Below are 24,090 nucleotides of genomic sequence, written 5' to 3'. Positions count from 1 at the left end.
TGTGCAATCCTGTGAGCACAGCTGAAAACAGTTTAGCTGGTTAGAGAAGCTATAAAACTGAAGTTCCTTTGAGCAGCTTGAGTATCTGGAGCATCACATTTGTGGGGTGGATTCAACGCTCAAAATGGCCAGAAAAAGAACTTTCATGTGAAACTCGACAGTCTATTCTTGTTCTTAGAAATGAAGGCTATTCCATAAAATAAATTGCCAAGAAACTGAAGATTTCCTACAACGGTGTGTCCTACTCCCTTCAGAGAACAGCACAAACAGGCTCTAACCAGAGTAGAAAGAGAAGTGGGAGGCCCCGCTGCACAACTGAGCAAGAAGAGAAGTACATTAGTCTCTAGTTTGAGAAATAGACGCCTCACAGGTCCTCAACTGGCAGCTTCATTAAATAGTACCGGCAAAACGCCAGTGTCAACATCTCCAGTGAAGAGGCCACTCCGGGATGCTGGCCTTCAGGGGAGAGTGGCAAAGAAAAAGCCATATCTGAGACTAGCCAATAAAAGAAAAAGATTAATATGGGCAAAAGAACACAGACATTGGACAGAAGAAGATTGGAAAAAAGTGTTATGGACGGACAAATGGAAGTTTGAGGTGTTTGGATCACACAGAAGAACATTTGTGAGACGATGCTGGAAGAGTGTCTGACGCCGTCTGTCAAGTGAGGTGGGGTAATGTGATGGTTTGGGGTTGCTTTGGTGCTGGTAAGGTGGGACATTTGTTCAGGGTACAAGGGATTTTGAATAAGGAAGGCTATCACTCCATTTTGCAACGCCATGCTGTACCCTGTGTACAGCGCTTGATTGGAGCCAATTTCATCCTCCAACAGGACAATGACCCAAAGCACACCTCCAGATGGTGAAGAAGTATTTAGCGAAGAAGCAGGCAGCTGGTATTCTATCTGTAATGGAGTGGCCAGCACAGTCACCAGATCTAAACCCCATTGAGCTGTTGTGGGAGCAGCTTGACCGTATGGTACGCAGGAAGTGCCCATCCAGCCAATCCAACTTGTGGGAGGAGCTTCTAGAAGTGTGGGGTGAAATTTCTCCAGATTACCTCAACAAATTAACAGCTGGAATGCCAAAGGTCTGCAATGCTGGGATTGCTGCAAATGGAGGATTCTTTGACCAAAGCAAAGTTTGAAGGAAAAAATGATTTCAAATAAATATCATTATTTCTAAACTTGTCAATGTCTTCACTATATTTTCTATTCATTATACAACTTGTGTGGTAAATAAAAGTGTGACTTTTCATGGAAAACACCAAATTGTCTAGGTGACCCCAAACTTTTGAACGGTAGTGTATATATACACACACACAGACATTTATACACAAACATATATATAAAAACAACTATCCCCATAACTAAATATATACCATATATACCATATACTTAATTACAATCTAACAATCAATACTAATCTAGTTAGAGACTATTCTGTTTTTTGGGACATACTTCCTCTTCTATATACTTGTTCAAAACTATTGTTTTGTACCTTTTTTTAAACAGATTTATATTTGCACTTTGTTTTATTTCTGTCTCCAAATTTTTCAACAAGTCACCCCACAGCTCGACCTTTAGGTGGCGCTGTAACTCTGCCACTGAAAAACACAGAAAATGGAGAAGACATGGAGCTTAGGAACCGCAGAAGAAGACAGAGAGACAATACTCCTCATCCTCATATTCGGGAAATCCAACATATCACCTTACCAAACCGACTAGCATCACTAGCTTCTGTAGTCAGCCATTGTTATTTAGTAGTGATGTCACTGAGAGGGGTGTGTGTGTGTGTGTGTGTGTGTCTGAAGAAAACCCCAACTCGTTTTCAGGCTCCTAAAACGCCGCGCCACGTGGATGATCGACCAAAAACGATGCAGTTAATGAAACGGCGGTCTCGTGTGGACAGGGTCTGAGGGATCGACACTGAGTCACCCGACACACCGACACGTTCCCTCCAGTGAACCGGGAGTCATGACGAACCAGCCTCCGCCAATCCCGCCACCGCTTTGGGCAACATTGCATCCTTCTCAATCTGCATATTTCACCAGAAGAAATATCCAGGTGATCTAGAGCAGTGATTCTCAACTAGGGCGTCCCAACCGCCACAGGGGGCGGCCTTGCAAAAGCAAGAGTCAGGATAAAGTTGACATCTGGAATCATGAAAGCCCGTTTGAACGCCCTCAGAGGGCTCAGGGTGCCTCTGACAGGACATGTGAAATCATCGGTGCATGTGTTGTACTCTACAATATCCTGTTGTGAGGAAGGAGAGGACCCCTCCGGTTGACCCCCCCTCCCCCTGATGTGGTGGACCCCTTACCCTCCATTACCCTGCAGGGACGGTTGTAAGAGCTGCTATAACACAGCTTCAGCTTAATTCTTTGGATTCAGTTACCATATCTAAAAAGAGCACATTTTACTTTCATTCAGGTCCTTGAAATCCCAGAAAATTAGATTAAAGTTTGTGTTCAGCATCTGAGAGGTGTTTAAGTTTGACTTTGTAAAGTGTGTATGGCTCTAATTTGTTCAACATGCCTGAAATAAACCAACATTATTGAATTACCTTCTGCTCACGTTTGTCAAGTTTCTTGACCTGCAGTTGAAGTTGTCTGATTTTGAGTTTCTTGTATTCCAGCTCCAGCTGAATCTGCTTCTTGTAGCGCCTCCTCACAGTGTTTGCTCTGACCTGAATCAAATTGAATACAGTTACTTCTGCACAGCCACTTTTCATTGCTCACTTTACACTACTGCCAGCGTCACACCGACATCCTTCATTCAATAAGTTCATTACATTTTTATCGTCGTCTGGTGGAATGTCTTGAGGTGACAGCCTCAGGCTCAGAAATGTTTCTCTCTTCTTGTAAAATAATAACAATTTATTATCTATAGGATATGGAGCACATTTATTAGAATGACCCGACCACCAATATTAGTAAGACAGTAAATATCCACCCAGCATCCACCACACAGCCACTGTTTTAAGTGCTTAAAGTCATAAAATGAGGACTGAGTTGTACCAGCGACGGCTTTTCCAACTACACCGACAGAGTAGCTTCATCAATGGCCTCCACCTGAGTGGCTACATAAGATGTAGAAGAGGTCTTTATGTATTGTTACTAACCAGCTGAGATATGACAGTTATAGTGCTGCTTACCTCTGTACAGGATGGTGGTGTTTCTGCAGTGAGAATGTTGGATTGTCACTGTAGGTAAAATGTTTTTTAGCCTCGGCTACTTACCTTAAATGGTATATTGGATACCTGTGTTTTATGAGCAACCCAGTTATTTTAACATGAACTCACTGAAACATACCCTGATATTGTGAGCTGGCAGTGCCTCTACTGGGGTGTGATGTTACCCATAGACATAAACACTAGACGCCGCGCAGCCTGTGTCCACCCACCGCTCCGATACGTCAGAGCGGCCACCATCTTGTGAAGGGCAAGTCTGACCCGTCAGCCTAAACAAGTCTATGTGACCGCGATGTGTTTTCTGAAGAAAACCAGGCAAATATACATTTACATGACTGTGAAGAATCATTGCTTTCATTTTTAATTTATTAAATCAAAAATTATTTCATTTATTTATTTATTTAATGTAGCATACTTATAGAAAGTATTGAGAGGAAATGGAAGAAGTTTGCATGCCCATAACAAAAATATGCAAAAGCGTTTATTTACACACAATGTGGCATTTATGTACAATGAACATGTACATTAGGGCACAAGTTATAACTTTTTTTGTGGAACAAATGTAGATTTTGTTTTTTACATATTTATACACAATAACATAGTTGCCTATTATACATTTATTTATTGTTACATATTTACCTTTAATATTACATAAAGAAAATTATTGTTACATATTTACCTATTACATATTTATGCTATACATTTATCTATTACATATTATATGACATTATTCTTACATATTAACCTCACATTATATATTTGTTGTTACATATTTACCTATTATATTAGTGATTTATTCATTATATTTACATATTTGTTGTTCCATATATTTACATATGTATAGATTGATGACAGCAACCACAAACTAATTTTGAGGTTGCTTCATTCAACAAATTCAGAAGCCTTGGAAAAGGACTGTCTTGCACAGCCTCTTCCGTGAATTTCCAATTTGGAGTTTTAGTGTTCTCATTTTTGCAATGTGATGGAATCTTAGTTTGTGGAAAACTGAAACTACCACTGACTTGAGCCCAAAGTGATGGTTTTCAATGCCATACTGTGTGTCCTCGATGTGCCCCTTGAGAAAAAATATGTCCTGTGATCCAATGTCTGCACGGACCAACCGGTTGAGAGAGGACACGCTCATGTTCTGCCCTGGTTCTGACTGGCGAATGAAACGCTCTGCTGAATTGACAACCTTCACTGTCCCCTCAGAAGGAATCATGAGCCCTCCCCTATTCCTGAGGGTCAGCAAGTGGTAGCTCTTATCAAAAGATGCAGATGCAGCATCTGTCACCAGGCTACCACGGCACACACTACAAGACAGCGTCTCACAACAAACCCTGATCTATAAGTCAGAGCATTGTCCACAAGGCCACCAAAACGTGTGGGCAGATAATTGTGGTCACACACGAGAGCAGGGATGTTGGCGAACGGGGATGGGAGGTCTTCAGATTCTTCTGCTGCTGGAGCTGAGGACAGATCAACAGCAGACAGGGACACAGTGTCGTTCACTGCTGCCACGTTTCCAGACTAGCCAGGAGACACACCACAGTTGACCATGAGGCAGCGGAACATAGCCTGGAATTGGCCTGCCGATGGATTGTTATTCCAGCCCCCTTAGATAAACAACAAAAACACATTAACATCAACGTACACAAGTACTGTTTATGTTTATTGTCGAGATTCCCATGACCACAGCAGAGCTGTCGCTATTCTTCCTGGGGTCCAATAAAAACCATTCAACAATACTTTACATTACAACATCTAACATTACAACATATGATTTTATTCGTTCAAAGACAAATGTTTCAATTATTTTCCTCAAAACAGACAATATAGTAATTGGACGACTGTTTACATCTGAGAATGGTTGTTTATCATTTTCTGGCAATGGGATCATTTTGGCTATTTTCAACTGTTTCTGTTTCTGTTGCACCGACCCTGTTTGAAAGCTTTGATTTATTATATGACACACCACTAAGGAAATTTCATTTGCTCTGAGTTTAATAAGTTTTCTATCTAATTGATCCACCCCCAGAGAATTTTTTATGTTTTTTTTACAAGATTTGAGAGCCATTACATCCTCTATGGTTACCTTCTGCAGTTTATATTCACATTTTTTTACTTTCAAAATTGTATTTTATATTAAGGGAATACAATCATTCAACCTGGTCTGCATATTGTTTCTTAAATTACACGTTTTATTAAAAAAAAAGTTGTTAAAATTGCTTGTAATCTCCATTGGTTTGCCTGACCATCTTTTTCCATGTAACAAATCATTGGATTTTTGTTCTTTCCCATTAGTTCATTCAAGGTGCACCGTATCTTCTTACTACTTAGTCAACCATCATAGCTCTCAGTCACAAGGGGGGAAAAAGGAAAACTTTGATATCCCTACCAGATGCCCTGATGGAGTTGAAGAGGAGCTCCAAGTGGTCTTGGCTGAAGCGATAGGTGCAGATGTATTGCTGATTTTGAAGCTGCTCCGGTATCATAAACATCAGTGTGTCGATGTTAATGATGAACCCCATGACAGACAAGTACCTTCAAAAAGAAAATGCATTAACAATATTTTCATGGTCAGCCAAAATAAACCATAGTTGCAGAACATTTTATACCTCATTCTATGACAGTAATGCCACTAGGAACAATGGCATAAAGCAACAAGCAGCACACTAGAAAAAGATGGGAACCAGTGAACAGAGCATCACATGAACTCGATGCAGTTCAAGAGAACAGAAGGGGAAGGGTTAGAATGTCTTGAACGAGACATTTCTGAACGGATTTTCTGAACATAGACATCGTATTGCCAAAAACCTCTTTGATCGATGAAGGGGTGTGCCACCTTTCATCTTCAAAGCCATCAAGTAATTCCTGCCTCTCAGCAAGAACTCTACTCTCTCTGACCAGTTAAGAGTACCAAGGGGGGCTTTGAAACCTCCAGCATGGGGGTTACGACTGTATCGGAATCATGACCAAAATATATATAATGTTTCAATGACTTGGTAGCCGTCTTTCTGAAATGAAAAATGGAATCATTTTCACAGCATGGGCAAAAAATGGGTACGTTTCAATTTTATTTATGTGCTATTACCTCAATGAATTCAGCCGTTGCTTCACAGTGCCGAAACTGTGAACATCCAAGGTCCCTCAGTGTGCACAGAGCCACTGCCACAGAACGACTCAGTGTCTGAGCAGCCAGGGACACCTTCATCTTCTGGGAGTCAAAGTTTACATGTTTTGCTGTCACTTTATTCGCAGCATGTAGTCCTTCTTTGACTTGGACATTGTTCAGTTGAACAATGTACCCCCAGTCGATCTGGCCAGTGCTGCTGATTATTGGGCTGTAAGCCTGCATCATGTTACGCGTTAGTTTTAACGCGGTAGCAACATCTGCCTCGTTCACTCCATCCTCCATATCCACAAAGCCGGACATTTTCTGAGTATGAGGATCATACTGGACATGTTTTCTTATTGACATGGAGTCCAACATGAGACACACACGTCCAAATTTAGTGGGGTCCTCCTGTTTTTTTCTTAACATGTCCAACATCATTTTATTCAGGCCAGGTTTGGCGTTCACAGAACTCATCCACCTTGGTGAAATGAAAAAGGAATTAGTGTGAATGCATTATCAAGATTGGCGGGATCCATATTGACGTGTGACTAAGTCCTTTCTTATTGTTAATTTCATAAAGCGATAACATTATAGACACTGCTTGTACAGACAGTTTAGTTTAAATGACATGAATAATACCTTTGCAATGTATGTGGATGTGGGAGATTCAAGTGAAGGGACTCCAGCAGATATGTGTATGCTATAGGGCCATGTAGGTGGAGAGTAAGGGCGAACTCCTTCTGACCCTTGGTGTATTCCCAGCCCTGTTTAGACAGTAGGTCAACCGGAAGATCTGAAAGAATTTTAAACACAGATGGAAATGTTTTACACTTGTGTTTATCAAACCTTCTCAAAACTTTAAATGTAATTTTACCTGAGTATAAGTCCAGCTTCTCTTTCAGCTCTTCATTTATTAGATTTTTCGCCCTCAGTTCCTCCAGAAGACCACACACTGTGCTCTTTGCCCTCCGTTCTCCATCTTTGGCATTCCTCTTCTCTCTTCTCAGACTCTCCACCTCGGCCGTGGCTTCACTGCAGTGACGTGCAGTGAGGTTCATGGCTGGTGAGGCACTGACTTCATCACAGTCAGATTTACAAACATATGAACCCTAAAGAGTATCTTATTCACCATTTGATTGGCAGCAGTTAACGGGTTATGTTTAAAAGCTCATACCAGCATTCTTTACACATACAAACTGTAGCACACAAAAAAGCACATTTAATAAAAAAAAACGTTATTATGGTCTTACCTTTACTTATAAATGAAGTCCATGTGCCGCTCCTTCTGAACAAAAGCATCGATAACTTGTTTATAGAAGTTTAGAAAACTGTTTTATTTTAGATATATAATCTTCCATGTTAAATGTAAGTCCAGGCGAGAGGAAAAAATAAACGATCGCTGCCGCTGCACTTGACTTGCTAACTGTAGCTTGTTGTCACTTATTCTGCAGCCGAGGAGTCGCAAGAAGGATCCCTGGGATCACTAGCGCCCTCTACCATGAGGCAGGAGAACTGCGTGCCTCACCCAGTGCGTCTTCGCAGCCGTTTTATGATTGCTCAGCACAAGAAACACGTTACACACATACAGTTGTTGACAAAATACACTGTACATTATATATCTCAGTTAACTAAACTATGGAAATTTATAATATAATTCATATAGCAAAAGTGTTTGAACATTTTAATAGCGACATACAGAGAGATAGCAATACGGTCTCACTGCACAGCAGGCCAGCAGTTAGCCGAGTCATTGCGCAATCCATGGTGAGGCTCAGCTGGCTGCTGCCTCACCGCAAGTCTCTTCTCAGTATTTGAACGTTAAAATGTGAAAATTCAGCGATTTTGAATAAAAATAATCTAAAACTGGTGAAGTTAAATGGAAAATAACTTTATCGTATAATCACTGGATACATATAACAATTTAATCAATTTTTTTTCTTTTTACATTTTTTTTCTTTCCATGATGGCAGGTGAGGCACTGCCTCACCTGACTGCACGTCACTGCTTCACTGAGTCTGGCTGTGGTTCTCCTGCTGGAACAGGCGGGGAACAGTACACTGACTGGTCCTGAGGCGCTGCAGTGTCTGCCTGTTTGGATGTCCAGCTAGTCCTGGGTGCCACCGGCTGAAATGAAAGCAATCACACTTGGAAGGCTATATCTAGTTACCACACAATGTCGTAGAAATACTTCTTTGAGTCGAACATGTAGTTAAACAAAATCATTCTCCAAACTGTGTGGTATTGTTTTAACTTTATCACAGAGTGATGCACCTACTTTTTTAGAAGAGCTGGGAAGTTGAAGACAGATGGCACTACTCCATCCGTGATCCGGACAGTCTGACCCGTCCTGTCGAAGTCCACCTGCCTGAAGTGTTCACTGCAGAGCCTCGAGTACACAGTGGCAATAAAAGCATCCCTTCAGAGGGCGACCTCCCACTGCTTCCTCGCCGTTTGGTTGGTGGGAAACCTTCAAATGCGCAAAAAGTCAGTAGCCGTCATATATGACCACAGTTCAGTTGAAAGCAACTGATTTCTTTTGAAATGTAATATTCTACACACTGCAACTAAAATAGCCTCCGTTAGATGAACCGAATAGACGTTGATATTGTTGTTGTTGTTTGAGGGCGAGCTTAAGCCAGGGAATAGAGAGCATTTCCCACGGCTCCAGCTCATCTATGTCCCAAGTTAATGTTATATGAGCTAAACACAACGACAACAACAATAAATATGTTTTTCCTACCTGTGGAAGGTAATCCCACGCAGTCGATTGTCCTTATTTTGTCTGTTAGCACAACCAAACGCAGTACAGTGATGCGGCATCGTTGCTGAAGTCCTGACAAATGCCCCTCACAAGATGGCGGACGCACTGACGTATTTTCCTGCCAGTCGGTGAGGCGTCTAGTGTTTATGTCTATGATGTTACCCCCCCCCTCCTCTGTACCCTCCATCATGGCGTGACCCTGATTGTAGGACCACCTCCTCTAATTTGGAGTGCGTTTAGCTCCACGCAGGTTGCATCTGAAATAATAAGGTTCATGATAATGATCACACATGCAGAAACTTCTGGAATGCACAACTACTTGTGCCGTCAGTGAGGATTAATAATCCAACACAACGTGCCATAGCTGCGCCTCAATATAAAATAAAAATGACAGTAACAGCACGTCTGTGCCATTAGAAAGTGAAATTCAGAATGATCAGTGTGCTGTCCTGTTATATTATCCAATGTATTGATTGATATTGTATAATATCTCTGTCGTGGTAAAATTATATTTTATCATCATAGGCTTCCTATCGTCCTGGCTTTAAGCTAGCAACTCCTGGTTCACCCCCTTTTCCAGAAAAGCCTTACCTGCCTGGGAACCAAGGTCAACGGTCTGCTATTGCTAAAACTCAACCGTTCAATTGTTCTGCTTCAAAGCCCCTCCTTCTCCTCCCCACTGGTTAAGACTCACAGGCACAACTTGTGAGGCGCACACTCTATCCTGCAGACAGCTGAATGCACTCTGCAGGATCCTGTGCCTTGGGACCCCAATAAAATACTGCTGACAGAAAAACCTTGTTTTAACACTTTATTTCAAACAGCAACACCAACAACAACAAAATATCCACATCATCCCAAACTTACACATTTACCGAGTCGGCAATTTTCTGCCAGAATTCCTTCCTGGCTTTGGCCGCGGCAGCAGTGTTGCTTTTGGCCTGGATCCCACTACGGAATACCTCAGTTTGTGCAGAATGGTGAAGTAAGCTGCTCTGCAGGTTTCCTCTATGTTTGTGATTAGTAGATTTATTAGACTTTCATGTGAACGCACACTGCTCAAGAAGGGAAAACCCTGGGTTGAATTACCGAGTTGATAACCTGCTCCGTAGTAACGCTCATCAGGATCGTGAATGTCTGTGTAAGTTAACCCGAGCTATCCCGGGTATGTTTAGCCCATGTCGTAGTATCGGCCTCTGACCTCAAAACTACAGAAGCACAGGAAGTCACTAACCTAAGGAATTAAAACATGTCTGAAGGAAACAAACACAGAGTTGGCAGAATACTACACCGAAATCTAATTTGCACTAAACAATAAACACACGGTGAAATGGAGGAAACATAACTCACCCGGGACAACACCACTGATCTCCACTCAGGAGGAGAGCCCGGAACGTTCTGCAGGAATAAAACAGGAGAGGTCAGAATGCAGCCAGGAAGCACCAAGGTCCAGGAGACTACCATCCAGCGTCTGGCAGGTCAGTCCAGTCAGCACGCACACACAGGGAAATCTCCAGTTAATAACATATGACACAAATCGTCACAAAGTATTTCAATACTCAGTAAGGCAGAACACTTTCTGGACCACAGTTCCCTCCACATTCTCTACCGTCTACTGGTATTATATTTAAATTACTGTGCAGAGATTTGAGACAATACATACAAATTCTAATTACATTCACTGTCTCTACAGCAAAAAAGAGCCATACGGGTCATTCACAACAACGGCGAGATCACACTGATTCACTATTCTTAACGTGGTACACATAAAAATTCACTGATCTGATAAATTTTCATGTACTAAGCATGAAATAACTCCCTCCCAGGAAACATCCAGACACTGTTGAAGGGAGTGTAAATGAAGCAGGGAGTTACACTTTAAACATTCATGTGCACACACAACTTTAAAAACATTTAGTGTTTCAGGATGTGGAGAGAGACTGTGGAACAGGCCGCCGGAGTCCAACCGGCTCAAACAGCGACACTAACAACTCACCAAGTTCATGGAAGAAGGTGGACTATGCACGAGGTGTTTTTATTTTTTTTCATTCTATTTCTTTACTTGCTGGTTGTTTAATTTGCTTTGTCTTGCAGTTATTCAAATTCCTGATGTTTATGAGTTTGTGATCTTCCGACTCCTGTACGAGCTTGATAAAGTTTTTATTTTCAGTGTCTTTATTGTCCTCGTCATTAGCTCTCTATGAGCTACTGTCAACCAAATGTTTGTGAGAAATCTAAACTGGTGAGTTTGAACGGTTTTAAAGTGATATAGAACTAAAAGGTGTTGACCAAAATAAATAAAGTATTTATTATGAATGAAACCACAAGACACTGAGTAATAAATACATATTTCAGTTGTTTAGAGGCTTAACTTGGCAACCAACATTAGGAATGATCACTAAGCTTGCATTACAGGAAACAACAGACTAAGTAGTGCTCTGATTTTGTCAAAACTAGTAATGTATCCAGATATTATTGTTTACCAATAGTTTACATACTGCATATAGACCTCCATCATTTTCTTATTCATTTTTTTACCCCTGTCCTGTTCTTGCCCTTGTACCTCCATCATTTTGTACTATCACTGTGCCTTTTAAATGAACAACATGAGGATGATTAGCTGGCCTTTGCCTAAAGACTGAAGCATGGCGGGAGACTGTGGACATGGTTCAGTCCATGAAGTAGAACTAAAGCTAAAGAGAACATATTAAGGTAGTTTGTGTAGTGGATACTCAGGTTGATAGTAGGCTTCATATCACGTGAAGTGATGCTGCAGTCTCTGCTAAGCAGGAAACTCAATATAGGGACAGAAAGGTAAAATAATACTCCAATGATTTATAGTGGTTGCCAGTAATGAGAAAATGCAGATTTCTTTGGAGACCAGTGATGTGAAATATTAATTAGAGTTTCCTCTTTAAGCTTCCTCGGCTCAATACACCTTTGCAGCCTTCCTTTCCTTTCCATTTTTTTATTTTTTATTTTTATAGTAAACCCACATAAGGTCTGTCTTTCTTCATCATAAGAAACAGTATGTGACAGTTTTCCTCCGTTGTGTCCAGACTTCTGTGAGACCTGAACCATCTTAAACTTTAAATGAAGTCCTGAAGCTGGTTGACTTTCAGGAAAGCACTCAGACGCTGCAGGATCCAGTGATTGAGCAGCTGCACCGAGCCAGCAGTAACTGTTGATCAGCTCAGGCTGAACACTTCATGGAACTTTTCTCCTTCCCTTCATCTACTGTGTCTGCTGTGGCGGCTGGTGATACATTTCTTAGGCGAGGCTCTTTATTATTATTCCATTTCAGCCAACATTAACTTAAGTGTATTTATAAACCACAATACTACAATCTGGCCTTTCTCAGATTGAGAGAGGCCCACAGTGATACAACATTATAGTTCGTATAAACAGCCAGTGAATACAGACACTTATTAAGATGACTCATTTAATAACATACGAGGAAACAAATACAAGCAGATGCTTCATTAGTACCTTTCAGAAAATGTACTAATGGCTGGTTTACTTGAAATGACAGTTAGTCTGAGTTTAGAGAAAACAAAAGGTACATCAGGTATATTTTCAAACAACACGTCAATCCGTCTTTCAAAGCATTTCAGAATTCTTTGAAAAGAAAGGAAATATCAAAAAAAGAAGTGAAAAATAAAACAGCTTTTTTTTAAGCTCTTCAGTCATTAAATATTATTTCTAAAAATTAACAAACCTGGGCAGATTTGCAAAATTCTAAACTCATTTCTGTTTGGGCGATGGGCGATTTAATAGTCCCCAAATCTCAGACATGAAATGACGCTGATTGGTTTAATTTCATGTCAGTCACTCTGGTGTTAATCAGTAATTGGCGAGATCACGACTAAACCCACCTCCTCGGGGGGCTTTCATGTTGCCCCAAGCTGCTCGCACACGTACTTCCATACAGAAATCCTCTCCTACTGTAACTTCAAGATTATCTGTAGAAAATGAAGCAAATACAGTTCAGAGCCCATTGTTTCTTTGTTGGCATAAATATTTCGACAGTATTACAGTTTATTCATATATTTTATCTTAAAAAAAGTATCCTTCTCGATCCCAGGGAAGGTGGCGCCCTCTATTGGCCAGCCCCCGCTGCTCAGGACACTTTTAGAACCGAGAATAAACAATGTTCTAATCAGGATTTGTCTGTGAGTCTGCTTTTGGGTCCACCACAGTTAGTGCCAGCATTGTTCGGCACTAGTGTCTGTGGTTTCATTACAAAAATAACTAACAGTGCCACCTTGTGGCCTGGCGTGCCATCTGCATAGTTTTCAGCGTTTCAGTCGTTGCCGTGACGTTGGCGTGTAAACGTGAAACTTTTCAGAAATGAAAACACAAAAATGGTGTGTTTTCTCTTGGTGGTTAACCAGGTTAGGCCAGGTTAACTATTGGGTTGGGCATTCTGAAAGTCTAATACATTTTGTGTAATGTAATGTTTCTTGTAATTGTGTCACTGTGGCATCATCAGTGTATTAAACATACATACTGTAGTTTAATGTAAATTAAGGGGCCAAATCCTGCTCCAAATGGGGGTGTTCGCCCAGGGCGTGAAACAAGCCACTGACTGGGCGCCTTGTTTCCATCTGCTTGCCTCATCTATTATAAACAGACTAGCAATTACATTTATTATCTTTACTGTATATTTATTATTTTCACGTTCCACTTTTCTTTCTCAGCCTTTTGAATCAGCTCAGACTCACTGACTACCAGACACACACACACACACACACACACACACACACACACACACACACACACACACACACACACACACACACACACACACACACACACACACACACACACACACACACACACACACACACACACACACACATTTCCACTCATCAATGAGATGTGCAGCTGATTTGAAGCTACAAGTCAAGGGAACATCAGAAATAGCTGCTCTGTCGCTGTCTTCTTCAGAGCCGTCTGGCCGACTGAGGAGGTTTGGACAGGAAATAAACCGGGGAAGCAATGAGAGGCGTCGGCAGTGAAATGAGGCGAAGACAAGTGAAAGTTACTGGCTGGACCTGGGGACTGTGGCAGTCGACTGTTACTGTTCGTAGCAGTGGGACCGAGGGTGTGCACGATGTCAGACGGCTGCGGAAAACTAGAGGTGAGGCGGGGTGGGGGGGTTCTATTCCTGTGGGGTTGGCGAAGATGTTGGGGGGTGGGGTTCCTCGACGTGATTGGTCGATTGGGCTGATTTCACTGTAAGTGATATCACAACTTCGTGCCTGACCTACTTAAAGTGGCGATGACGTCAAAGCTGTCTGTTTTACTCCGTCTCCTTTTCTTTTCCTCCCCATCCCGCTCTTATGCAACCCCTTCTGTCCTTTTTCATCTTGCTTTCCTCTCGTACCAATCCCTCATCCCTCTCATTGTGTGAATGCTGGAAGCACAGTGATACTAGTCAGCAGCGAGCGGCAGGCACACACACAATCTCATCTGGAATGTTCTAGTATTATTATACTTTCTTCTCATGACTGCAGTTTTCACATCATAAACATGCTCACCTGTGCATGAAAATTTGCACACACATCAGAAGTGGCAAAATAATTTTTATTTATGGGTGTTGTTGCACACGTGTCTTCAGAAATTGCTCCACAGCGCCGTCCCTACGATTTTTACACATTTAAAATGTCGACTACGTGCAGCACATTTCACTGCATCCATGAAATTTTGTGGCCATATGAAACACGTCAGGCTGCACAAAAATTCCTTTGACATCCCGACCATGAACTCAATAGGAAGTCCCACATTTAACTGCATTTGCGAGGAATTATTTACTCACACAGGGTGGCTCTCATAATGGCCAGTATATATATACAACAGGCCTTCCTCATGAAAAGTTATTAAAATGTTACGCAAAAGCCACAGGGCATGGCCATGGTGGCCCCCCATGAAACAGGAAGTGATGTGGAACTCTGCTCTACATGCTGCAATCTGCCTAAAAGTTAACATGTATGATCACAGTCCTATCCTGATGAATTCCATAGACCAACATACAGCTACAATGATAGCACCACCTGGTGGATGGACAGTCTAAAGTCTGACCCATCCTGTCATAGCTAAGGCTAACCGTAGGCAGGATCTAAAGCCGCGGTCCCACCGCAGTACTTGCCGGAGAACTTAAAGCACACCCAGACCCAACTCTATCGCAGGGTCCCACTACAGACAGTATGGTTAAAATGTAGGTGGAGTTGTGATCGAAGCAGGTATGTGACACCATTACAAAACAGTCGTCACACGAACAATGCCAAAGCGATAAACTCCACACATAAGAGCCCTGAGTCATACTTGAACCGACAACATTCTCGCTGTGAGGTAGGACCGCTAACCACTGCACCACCATGAAACATTGTCCTACCCCATTCCATCCCGGCACAAAGAGCGCGGTGGGACCACGGCTTAAAGCTGCTTTCACACAGTTCGATTGGAGAGGGGGCGCGGAATGTTTCACACCTTCATTTGGTAGGGTTTGCTTTCACACTGCACTTCTGAGAGCGGACAAACCCACTGGACAACATCATGCAAATACAGCAGCTGCTTGTTTGTGGGCGATATGTGACGCTCACACTGTCCGTGGATCGGACCTCAGTTCACTTGCAAGTGAATAAAGATCCTCGTTTTGGACCAGAGTTCACTTGTTTGATCCAGATCAGAGTCCGGGGGAACTCACACACCTGAACAAACGAAGCGGACTTTCCCCTAACTAAACTCTAGTCCGGACCAAACAGTGCTGGCGTGAATGTGCCCTAAGACACACTGACTCAACCATCCTTGAGAACCTTGTGTACAGATGTGAGAGAAAGAAACGGGTTATTTTCAGCACATTTGAAACAGGCTCTTTGGAATTATTCCAAATTACAGTATTATTTCAAGGAAGAAATTATAAAATCCATGCATGTTGAGTCATTTTGAAAACATATAGTTGGTCATTTCAATCTAATTTACTCCCATAAATCTTCATGATAGAAGTGCCTGGTCACAATTTGGCCATATCCGACTGAAGATGGTGACATTTTTTCAGCCAAAGGCCTCACGGGCAGAAGTGTCAATACTTCTTGCCAGAAAAGTAGAGTCGACTCCACTAAGTTACCTTGGCTAAGAATTCTGTCAAAGTTACTCGACAGGCATTAGAGTATAAGCCACTCAGCCACCAGCACCAGCACGGCAGAGGAGTACGTGTATAAATGTATTACGGTGGAAAACAGATGTATCAGCAGATTTTATTTGTGTCTGTTACAGAACACAAGCAGATTATCAGTGAGGAGCAGGAGGGCTGAAGGCTGATTACATCTGCAGGGTTGGATCTAATCTGAGTCTACTGTCAGATCAGTCAACAATCGCTTAGCTGTGTGTGTGTGTGTGTGTGTGTGTGTGTGTGTGTGTGTGTGTGTGTGTGTGTGTGTGTGTGTGTGTGTGTGTGTGTGTGTGTGTGTGTGTGTGTGTGTGTGTGTGTGTGTGTGTGTGTGTGTTTTGCACTGTAGTGTTGCCCTGTGTTGCTGGTGTGAATATAAATGAGACAGAATGAGGAATTGCATTGAACACAAAAAGGGGAATGAGACGATGAAGAAGAAGAAGAGCTGGAGGAGGAAGTGGAGGACAAGAGGAAGAACGTCGCTTTGGGCTGTTTTGTGTCCTGCTTCATTTTGTCCCTGAGGGTACGTTCAAAAAAAGTTGGCTTCTCCTCAGCCCCGTGTTTTCTCTCTTCCAGTTTGCTTCTCTGTTTACTGCTATCCATCTCTTTTACATGCTCTTGCCCTACATCCCATCAATCCGCACTGCTTCACTTCCAACACTGATTTCCCCAAACCTCCACCTTTTCATCTGCACGTCCTCCACTCTGAAAACCTTTAGCGACTATCTCTCTGTTTCCATGCTACCTTCCCTCACAGACACACCCACACGCACACACACACACGCACACACACACACACACACACACACACACACACACACACACACACACACACACACACACACACACACACACACACACACACACACACACACACACACACACACACACACACACACACACACACACACACACACACACACACACACACACACAGCAGTACAGTGGAGCTCCTCTCCGTGACGCTAAATGAAGTGAAGCCACGACAGACTGGACCAAAGACAAAGAGTTTATTTGAGCAGTAAAATCACAGAACTAACTAGGTACAGAAACCTTCGCAGCTCCCAGATCAGTTAGGCTGTTTTTGTGAAGCTGAATTGAGCGTGACCAAGTGCAGCCACAGCAGCTTGAGCCCAAGAAGAAGAGCTTTTGAGCAGCTGAAGGAGTCTGGATTGCATATTTTCAGTTGATCTTTCATCTTCCACGGTAATTTAAATTATATTATACTTGTTTACTGCCTGAATGTAATACAAATAACTGTATTTGAGACTTAAATGTAAAAATGGAATTTATGGATGTCAGAACTTTACAATTGCATACAGAAAACTACACAATACCCAAATTACAGTTATCCTCTTTTTCTGTACATTTAATTAGCTTTTTTCTTTTTCTTTTTTTTCTTTCAAAAACCAGTGTTTAGACTAATAAAGAATAAAGAATGTGACTTTTCATGGAATTTGTAAAAGTTCTATCATTATTATGTGAAAACGAGACAGAGACAGAGAGGTCAGGGTGAGGCTGTGAAGAGGTTGTATAGTTTTTACTTCTTAGTTTGAATTTGAACAATAAAGTACCTTTCCCTCCCCTGGTTGGTCAGATAAACTTTTGAAAGTCTGGAAGGTTGAGAAACAGGTTATGTAAAAAGTGTAATATAACTCAGGAACTTCAGGGGACGAGACCAGGAAGTATTTTACTTTTCTGATGACTGAAATACGTGTGGATATTTTGGTTTAAACATGTTTAGTGTGACGTTTCCAGCAGATCTGGTCAATTATCACACATTATAGTTTATTTATATCAAATCACCTTTTTTTTGTTTTTAATTTCTTCAATTCTTAGGTGATTTCCTCCGTGAGCTGTTCTAAGTTCTACCCTGTACAGAAAATATTTGTATCATCAGCAAACAAAACAAATGGTAGTATTTCTGAAATGTATAGAATAAGGAGCTTTAATACGGACCCCTGTGGGACACCACAAACAATGTCCAAGCATGAAGACTGATAGTCATCCATTTTCAAGTTGCCTGTTGCTTAAATAGGTCTCTCTCCAAAGTAATGGATGCCATAACACTCCAGTTCTTGATTGATATTTTATGATTTACTGTGTCGAATGCTTTTTTTTTTTTTTCTCAAACTTTTCAGATGCGGTGCGTTTGAATGCTGAAAACACCGCTCCGGTGGAACTCTGCCCTGACAATGGTGGAGAGAGGAGTGTATGAGTTGATGAAAGAGGAGGTAGAATAAAAGATGTTTGAAGCTGAGGAGGAGGAAGGTTTGGTATTGAGATGACAGATGAGCAAATGAATGCGACGGAGGTGGCGTCTGTTTGGTGTGCGAGCCGGCGGAATGCCCTCCTCCACCTGAAGAGCTGTGTGAGGAAGGCTCAGCAGATTATGGCGGACATTCCTCACCCCCGTCATGAGCTGTTCCAGTGGCTCCCCTCTGGAAGGAGGCTGCGCTCTCTCAGGCAAGAACTGAGAGACTGAATAGGAGCTTCTCCCCCCAGGCTATACGCCTCATGAACACCTTAAAACTGGAGCTGCTGTTGTTATGCTTTCCCTTTTTTTTTTGACTGCTCAAACCAACCAGCTAAAGACAGAGGTATTGGTGCCTTGTCATTTCACTACATGCTAGTGACTGTGTTGTTAACATTGTATGTGACAAATCAATTATCTAATCTTTCTAAAAAAAGTAAACAAGAACAATCTGACTAATCACACAAGACTCTGTGGACCACGCAGCAGAACAAAGTTCGCCCCGGACAAGGGAGCCAGGTGGGACAAATGTTTTCTGACAGAAAGAGTTGAGCGAAGAAATTATGTCACTTGTTTGCTCATGTGGCGAGGTGTACTAAAATAGGAAATATAAAAAATGCCCAACAACGCCACCTGGGGGATGGTACCCAAGGAAATACTAATTTTACTATAAAAGTGTCTGAACAATAGATCAACAGGCACCCAGGTTCATTCCGGCAGACAGAGACGTAATTTTATGAGTAAATCAAATAGTTTTATTTTTAATGAACAAAAACAGAACAGAACCGGCAGGGACTGGAACTGCAGAAAACAGAAGGGTTAAGAGACAACTCTTTAAAAAAACAGTGGAATAAAAGTCGTGTTTTATTACAATTACAGTTTAAGAAATCTCAATGTAAAATTCAATCCAAAGCAAAAAGAACAAAACCGGGCCGGCGCCACGTGTGGAGAGGCAGACTACACGGAGGAGTGTCCAGGGGTGCCACCACTACTCACCCTTAGTGCAACTCAGCAAGCTCACGGCAATCCTCACATCAAACTGGTGCAGTCTACAAAGTGTCCCTGTGTATCGACTATCATGCAAAAAACCAAGTGAAGGGACCTCACCACAGGTGCCTAGACTCTCCACATCGTGACACTCAGCTCTAGAAAGTAAAGAACTCAATACAACAGAAAGAAAAATAAAGTAATGTAACCCAGTTGGTAAACACAGGAACCTAAACTAAATCAAACTAAGACAAAACAGCAGTGGTCACGTGGCAGGAGAACCACTTCTGGTATGGGGCATTAGCTAATTCCGTAAATGCAGAGAGAAGAGGGCTGCAACACAGGCCCTGCCCAGTCAACCACGCTGGGGGAACCAACCACTGCCAGCCACAGCAGGAACAGAAATCAGGAAGCAGAGAGAGAACAAAGGGGAGCACCTGTCTTAAATAGCCTGGCCCTGATTATGTGGCTGCCTGCACCTGCAGTATTGCACCTGCAGGTATTCCCCCACCACAATCAGACCTTCAGGTGTCAGAAGTTTCTTCAGTACTCTTGTGGAGCAGGAATAGGCCTTTACAGTCATCTCAGCCCTCACTCTCTCGGCCATAGAAACCCAGGAGGGTTCAGCTCAGATCACTCTGGCTCTACAGACCCGGCATTAAGAATCCCTTGCAGCAGACAGGTTGGTTTAACCAAAACAACCTGGAGGTTGAACGCTGCCTCCTCGACCTGCCTCACTCCCCATGCGAGAAGCTTCTGTGAAGACAACATCCAGTAGAGTCCAAGTTTTCATGGAATCACTCCCACCTGCCCGTTGTCAGCTCTCTGTATGTCATATGGGAACGGAGCCCCCGGGGGAGTAATGCAGGCGACGGGGAACAGGAACTCGGCACCTGAAGGTAACATGGTGCCTTCCTCTGATAGACGTTTACTGCCTCAATAACAAGGTGGACAACTGAACCAAAGAGGCAGGAAGTGTAATGACAGAGGCCAAAGTCAAACCAAAAACCACTGGTAAACATCTCCAACCACCTGCACCTCAACTGGACCTCATGAAAGCGAGGCTGCAACCAGAGCCTGTCTTCATCAATAGGGACTGTGTGGATATTAGACAGACCTGGGAGTACAGTGGATGGCAGACTGGACTGGACTGGATACACAGCTGCTCTGTGCAGGAAAGCCACACTGAAATGTACTAACATGTTTGCAAAGTAAAGACTATTTAGTTACTTCAAGGATTCTTCATTGTCATACCAGTGCACTGTCACATGACATGGTACAAAATTCTGTCCCTGAGGCTGAAACATAAGTAAGTAAAGAATGCAATAGAGTAAAATAGAGGGTAATATGAAATAGGACAGAAAAGTAATATAAATAGGCACAATAATAACGATATATACAGTGTTTACAATTTTAAACAGATAAATAAACAGATAAATGCACGATGTCAGTGCGAGTTGTGAAGGCTGCAGAGCTACAGGGCTCAACCAGAGATCAACAGTCTAAAAACCTCTGGAAAGAAGCTGTTCCTCAGTCTGGTGGTCCTGCTCTTGCTGCTCTGGAGCCTCCTGCCTGGGGGGACGGGGGCAAAGAGTGTGGTTACAGTTCTTCATGATGGAGAGAACCCTCTTCCTGCATCTGCTGGTGAGAATGTCTGAGGTGGAGGGTAGACTGCTTCCCACAATCCTCTTGATGGTGATGCGTCCCACCACTGCTGTGTCCTCTGCAAACTTCACTATATGACAGTTGGGGTGTTTGACAGAGCAGTCATCCACTAGCAGGGTGAACAGGAAGGGGCACACAGCCCCCGGGGGCAGCCATTGCTGAGGGTGGTGTATTAGAAGATGTCAGGGACCTTGATGGTCTGTGGCCTGTGGGTGAGGATGTCCCGGACCCTGCTGCAGAGGGAGGGACTCGGGCACCGACCACACGTCAACGCCTTTCATGTATCTGCATGGTTTGTGGCAGATCATCCTCCCGGCGCAGCGTTCAATGAGTCTGAAAATTCTTTTGTTTGATAACTGGTTCCAGAGTGGAGAAATTTTAAAACTCTGCCTCAGCGTTGACTCGTGGACGGGCAAGATGCACATTTGCTGAAAACAATGATGTCATCACCCCACGCCTTGACCGATGATCCTGCGACCTGCGGAGTACGTGCTCCAGGTCGAGCTGCTGAAGCTCCTGAAGCTATTTGGTTCAATAATATGAGATGTTGGATTTGTTGATTTGTCTGTTTTTGAATGCTCCTTCTCTTCTATGTTTTTTGTGTATCACGGTGACAACATTGCAGCGCCACCTATAGGCCTGGCATATGTTCTACATCATTTTTAGTAGTTTTCACGGAGTCGCGTGGACTCAGATGTTTCCTGTGTGGACGGGAAACCTTTTGAGCACGACAAGGTGTGGACAGGACCTCAGTCCGAGTGCTGCAGGTTTCTCTGCAGGGTCTGTAGGACGGTGGTCCTGAAGGTCAATGTAAAGTCCAGGAAGGACAAACGGACGTATGAGATCTTGCTCTCCAGTGGACCACTGATAAAATGGCATCACCAGAGTGGTTCTTTCTCCACAAGACACTGCTGAACATCATATAAGTAAGTCAAACTGTTTCCACTATCAGTGGCATTAGATCAGTTTATCACAGACTGACCAATGACAAAGGTTGTATTGAGTGATGTCACATTTACTCCCCACTCTCCTGGTAGCGAGTTCTTACTTTGACAATGCTTTCCCTCTTCCCAGTTACTCATGAATGCACCACCATTATGTGTGTGCTATCTTTATGTCATTTGATGTAGTTTAATATAGATGATCTCTTGGAAAGTTCTGTTTTAATTTTCAGTTGATTTGAAGTTATGCACAAAGAGAGGACATTCATACGTGACCAGTGCTGGAAGTGAGAAAGTGCCTCTTTGTCGTAGCTGTTCGGGAGTTTTACAGCCTTCTTGAGAAGAATACAAAAGCAGTAGTGTTTAAACAGGCCTGTTGTGAAATGTGACTCCTGTGAGGCAATCTGTGCAGGAAGTGAACATCAAGATGTGGGTTTTTGCACATGTTGATGGTAAGTTAACTGTAATATATAGTGATTTAATGGAATATGAAGCTGTAACAGCCTGAAACAAACACACAGATTCAGTTTCTGGACAAAAAAACAGTGATCCTGGGCACCAAGCACCAGTTTGTTGAACACTGTTACACACATTCTTCATAAAAACCACAGTACATTTCCTCTTCCCCTGCCTTTCCTCTTCTATCTGATAGCTACTCCTCCATCTGTCTCCGCTCTTCTGTGGCCTGTTCATCCATCCCTCGCTTCTCCATCCACTGGTCCATCATCCATAACCCTAACCCTGTCATTATCCACCCTGCTCTGCCTGTTTGTCGTCCCCTCGTTAATCACCCTCACCATGAAGACAGCTTGCTTATTGATTAGGTATCCCCTTTTCCTGTAAGCATTCCTCTTCATTCATGTGTCCATTAGCGAGCTCACAAGACCTCCAGACTTCCAGCACTGTCTTCACAAGGAAGCTGAGTATTGATACAGTTTTGTTTATCACTAATTACCTTGGCTCAGTCAGTCAACATGAACAGGTCAGTGAGTACAAATGAGGTCATTGGCATAGATCTGAAAAGGTTCAGCACCCACTAGGGGATGGCTGGCCAAGAAAATGAATGAATGGACGGACGGACGGACGGACGGACGGACGGATCGACGGATCGACGGACGGACGGATCGACGGATCGACCGATCCATCGATCCATCGATCGATCAGTGTCTTTAAAATAAACTTGAAAGAGCCATAACCAGAAAATTCCATTAGCATATTGGTGTTGTTCCTCAATTTGAAAGTGGCTGAGGTTTTTCTTTCGGGCTCTTAGTTCAAACCAGAACTGTCCACAGCGGGGAGCATCTTAAAACAAGAGCTTCTGATTGTGCGTCTGCGCCGTCGTCAATGCAGGAGGTTGATATCATAAACCCACCGCGGTTGAATTTAGCTGCTAACCGCTAGCCGCTAACCGCTAATGGGACTAGTATAAACTTTGAACCCAAGGTGATTTAATGACCCTGTATTGTATTTTAAATCTCTGGCGTGCGTTGCCCTGCTGCGTGGATGTTTGGAGACGGCTTCACGATTCATTTTTATTTTTCATGTGAGCAAAGGACTGCTATGCTATGCTATGCTATGCTATTGCATTGCTGTTGCTATGCTATCACCATGATTGGCAGTTCCTGCGGCCATTCAAGGCGTGGCGAACATCCGTACCAGTCAAAACCTCACATGAACTCTCGTGAGAAGACGAAAAAAGGGTCTGAACGAGCTGTACGGTTTATTTTTTTCTGAATACATTTTAAGAATTGTTGTAAAGACAATTTAAGGGAGACTGGATCCTGGTCCTGTCGGTCCCAGGAGCTTTTCTCTCTCTTCTCTGACGCCCCCCCCCCCCCACCCTACCGTGCCTGATCTTAACATCACTCAAATTATATTCCATTTGCATCATTCATTCGCCCAGACCATAATTACTCAATCACACATTTGGATTTTGGCTCCAGCTTGATGTCAAATGAAAATGAATGTGCTGATTTTCCTGGAGCAAAGGCCCAAGAGAGGC

The 24,090-nt window shown here is 42.8% G+C and overlaps 1 protein-coding gene across 1 annotated transcript; it reads right to left on the bottom strand.

Moving 5' to 3' along the window:
* Positions 1-1,581: 1,581 nt before the first annotated feature.
* LOC308123930 (uncharacterized protein) lies at positions 1,582-15,472 on the bottom strand (the record flags this gene model as incomplete). Its single annotated transcript, XM_080486678.1, has 8 exons — positions 1,582-1,605; positions 2,565-2,687; positions 4,602-4,660; positions 6,696-6,787; positions 6,949-7,102; positions 7,184-7,341; positions 8,585-8,695; positions 15,468-15,472. 8 exons carry the CDS (start codon positions 15,470-15,472, stop codon positions 1,582-1,584), a joined length of 726 nt encoding a protein of 241 aa, XP_080342804.1.
* Positions 15,473-24,090: the final 8,618 nt, after the last annotated feature.

Source organism: Lipophrys pholis (genome assembly GCF_963383615.2).
Source record: "Lipophrys pholis genome assembly, chromosome: 18".
NCBI classification, from domain to species: domain Eukaryota; kingdom Metazoa; phylum Chordata; class Actinopteri; order Blenniiformes; family Blenniidae; genus Lipophrys; species Lipophrys pholis.
Note: the sequence above shows the minus strand (reverse complement) of the source record. Positions and strands in the feature narration are given on the sequence as shown.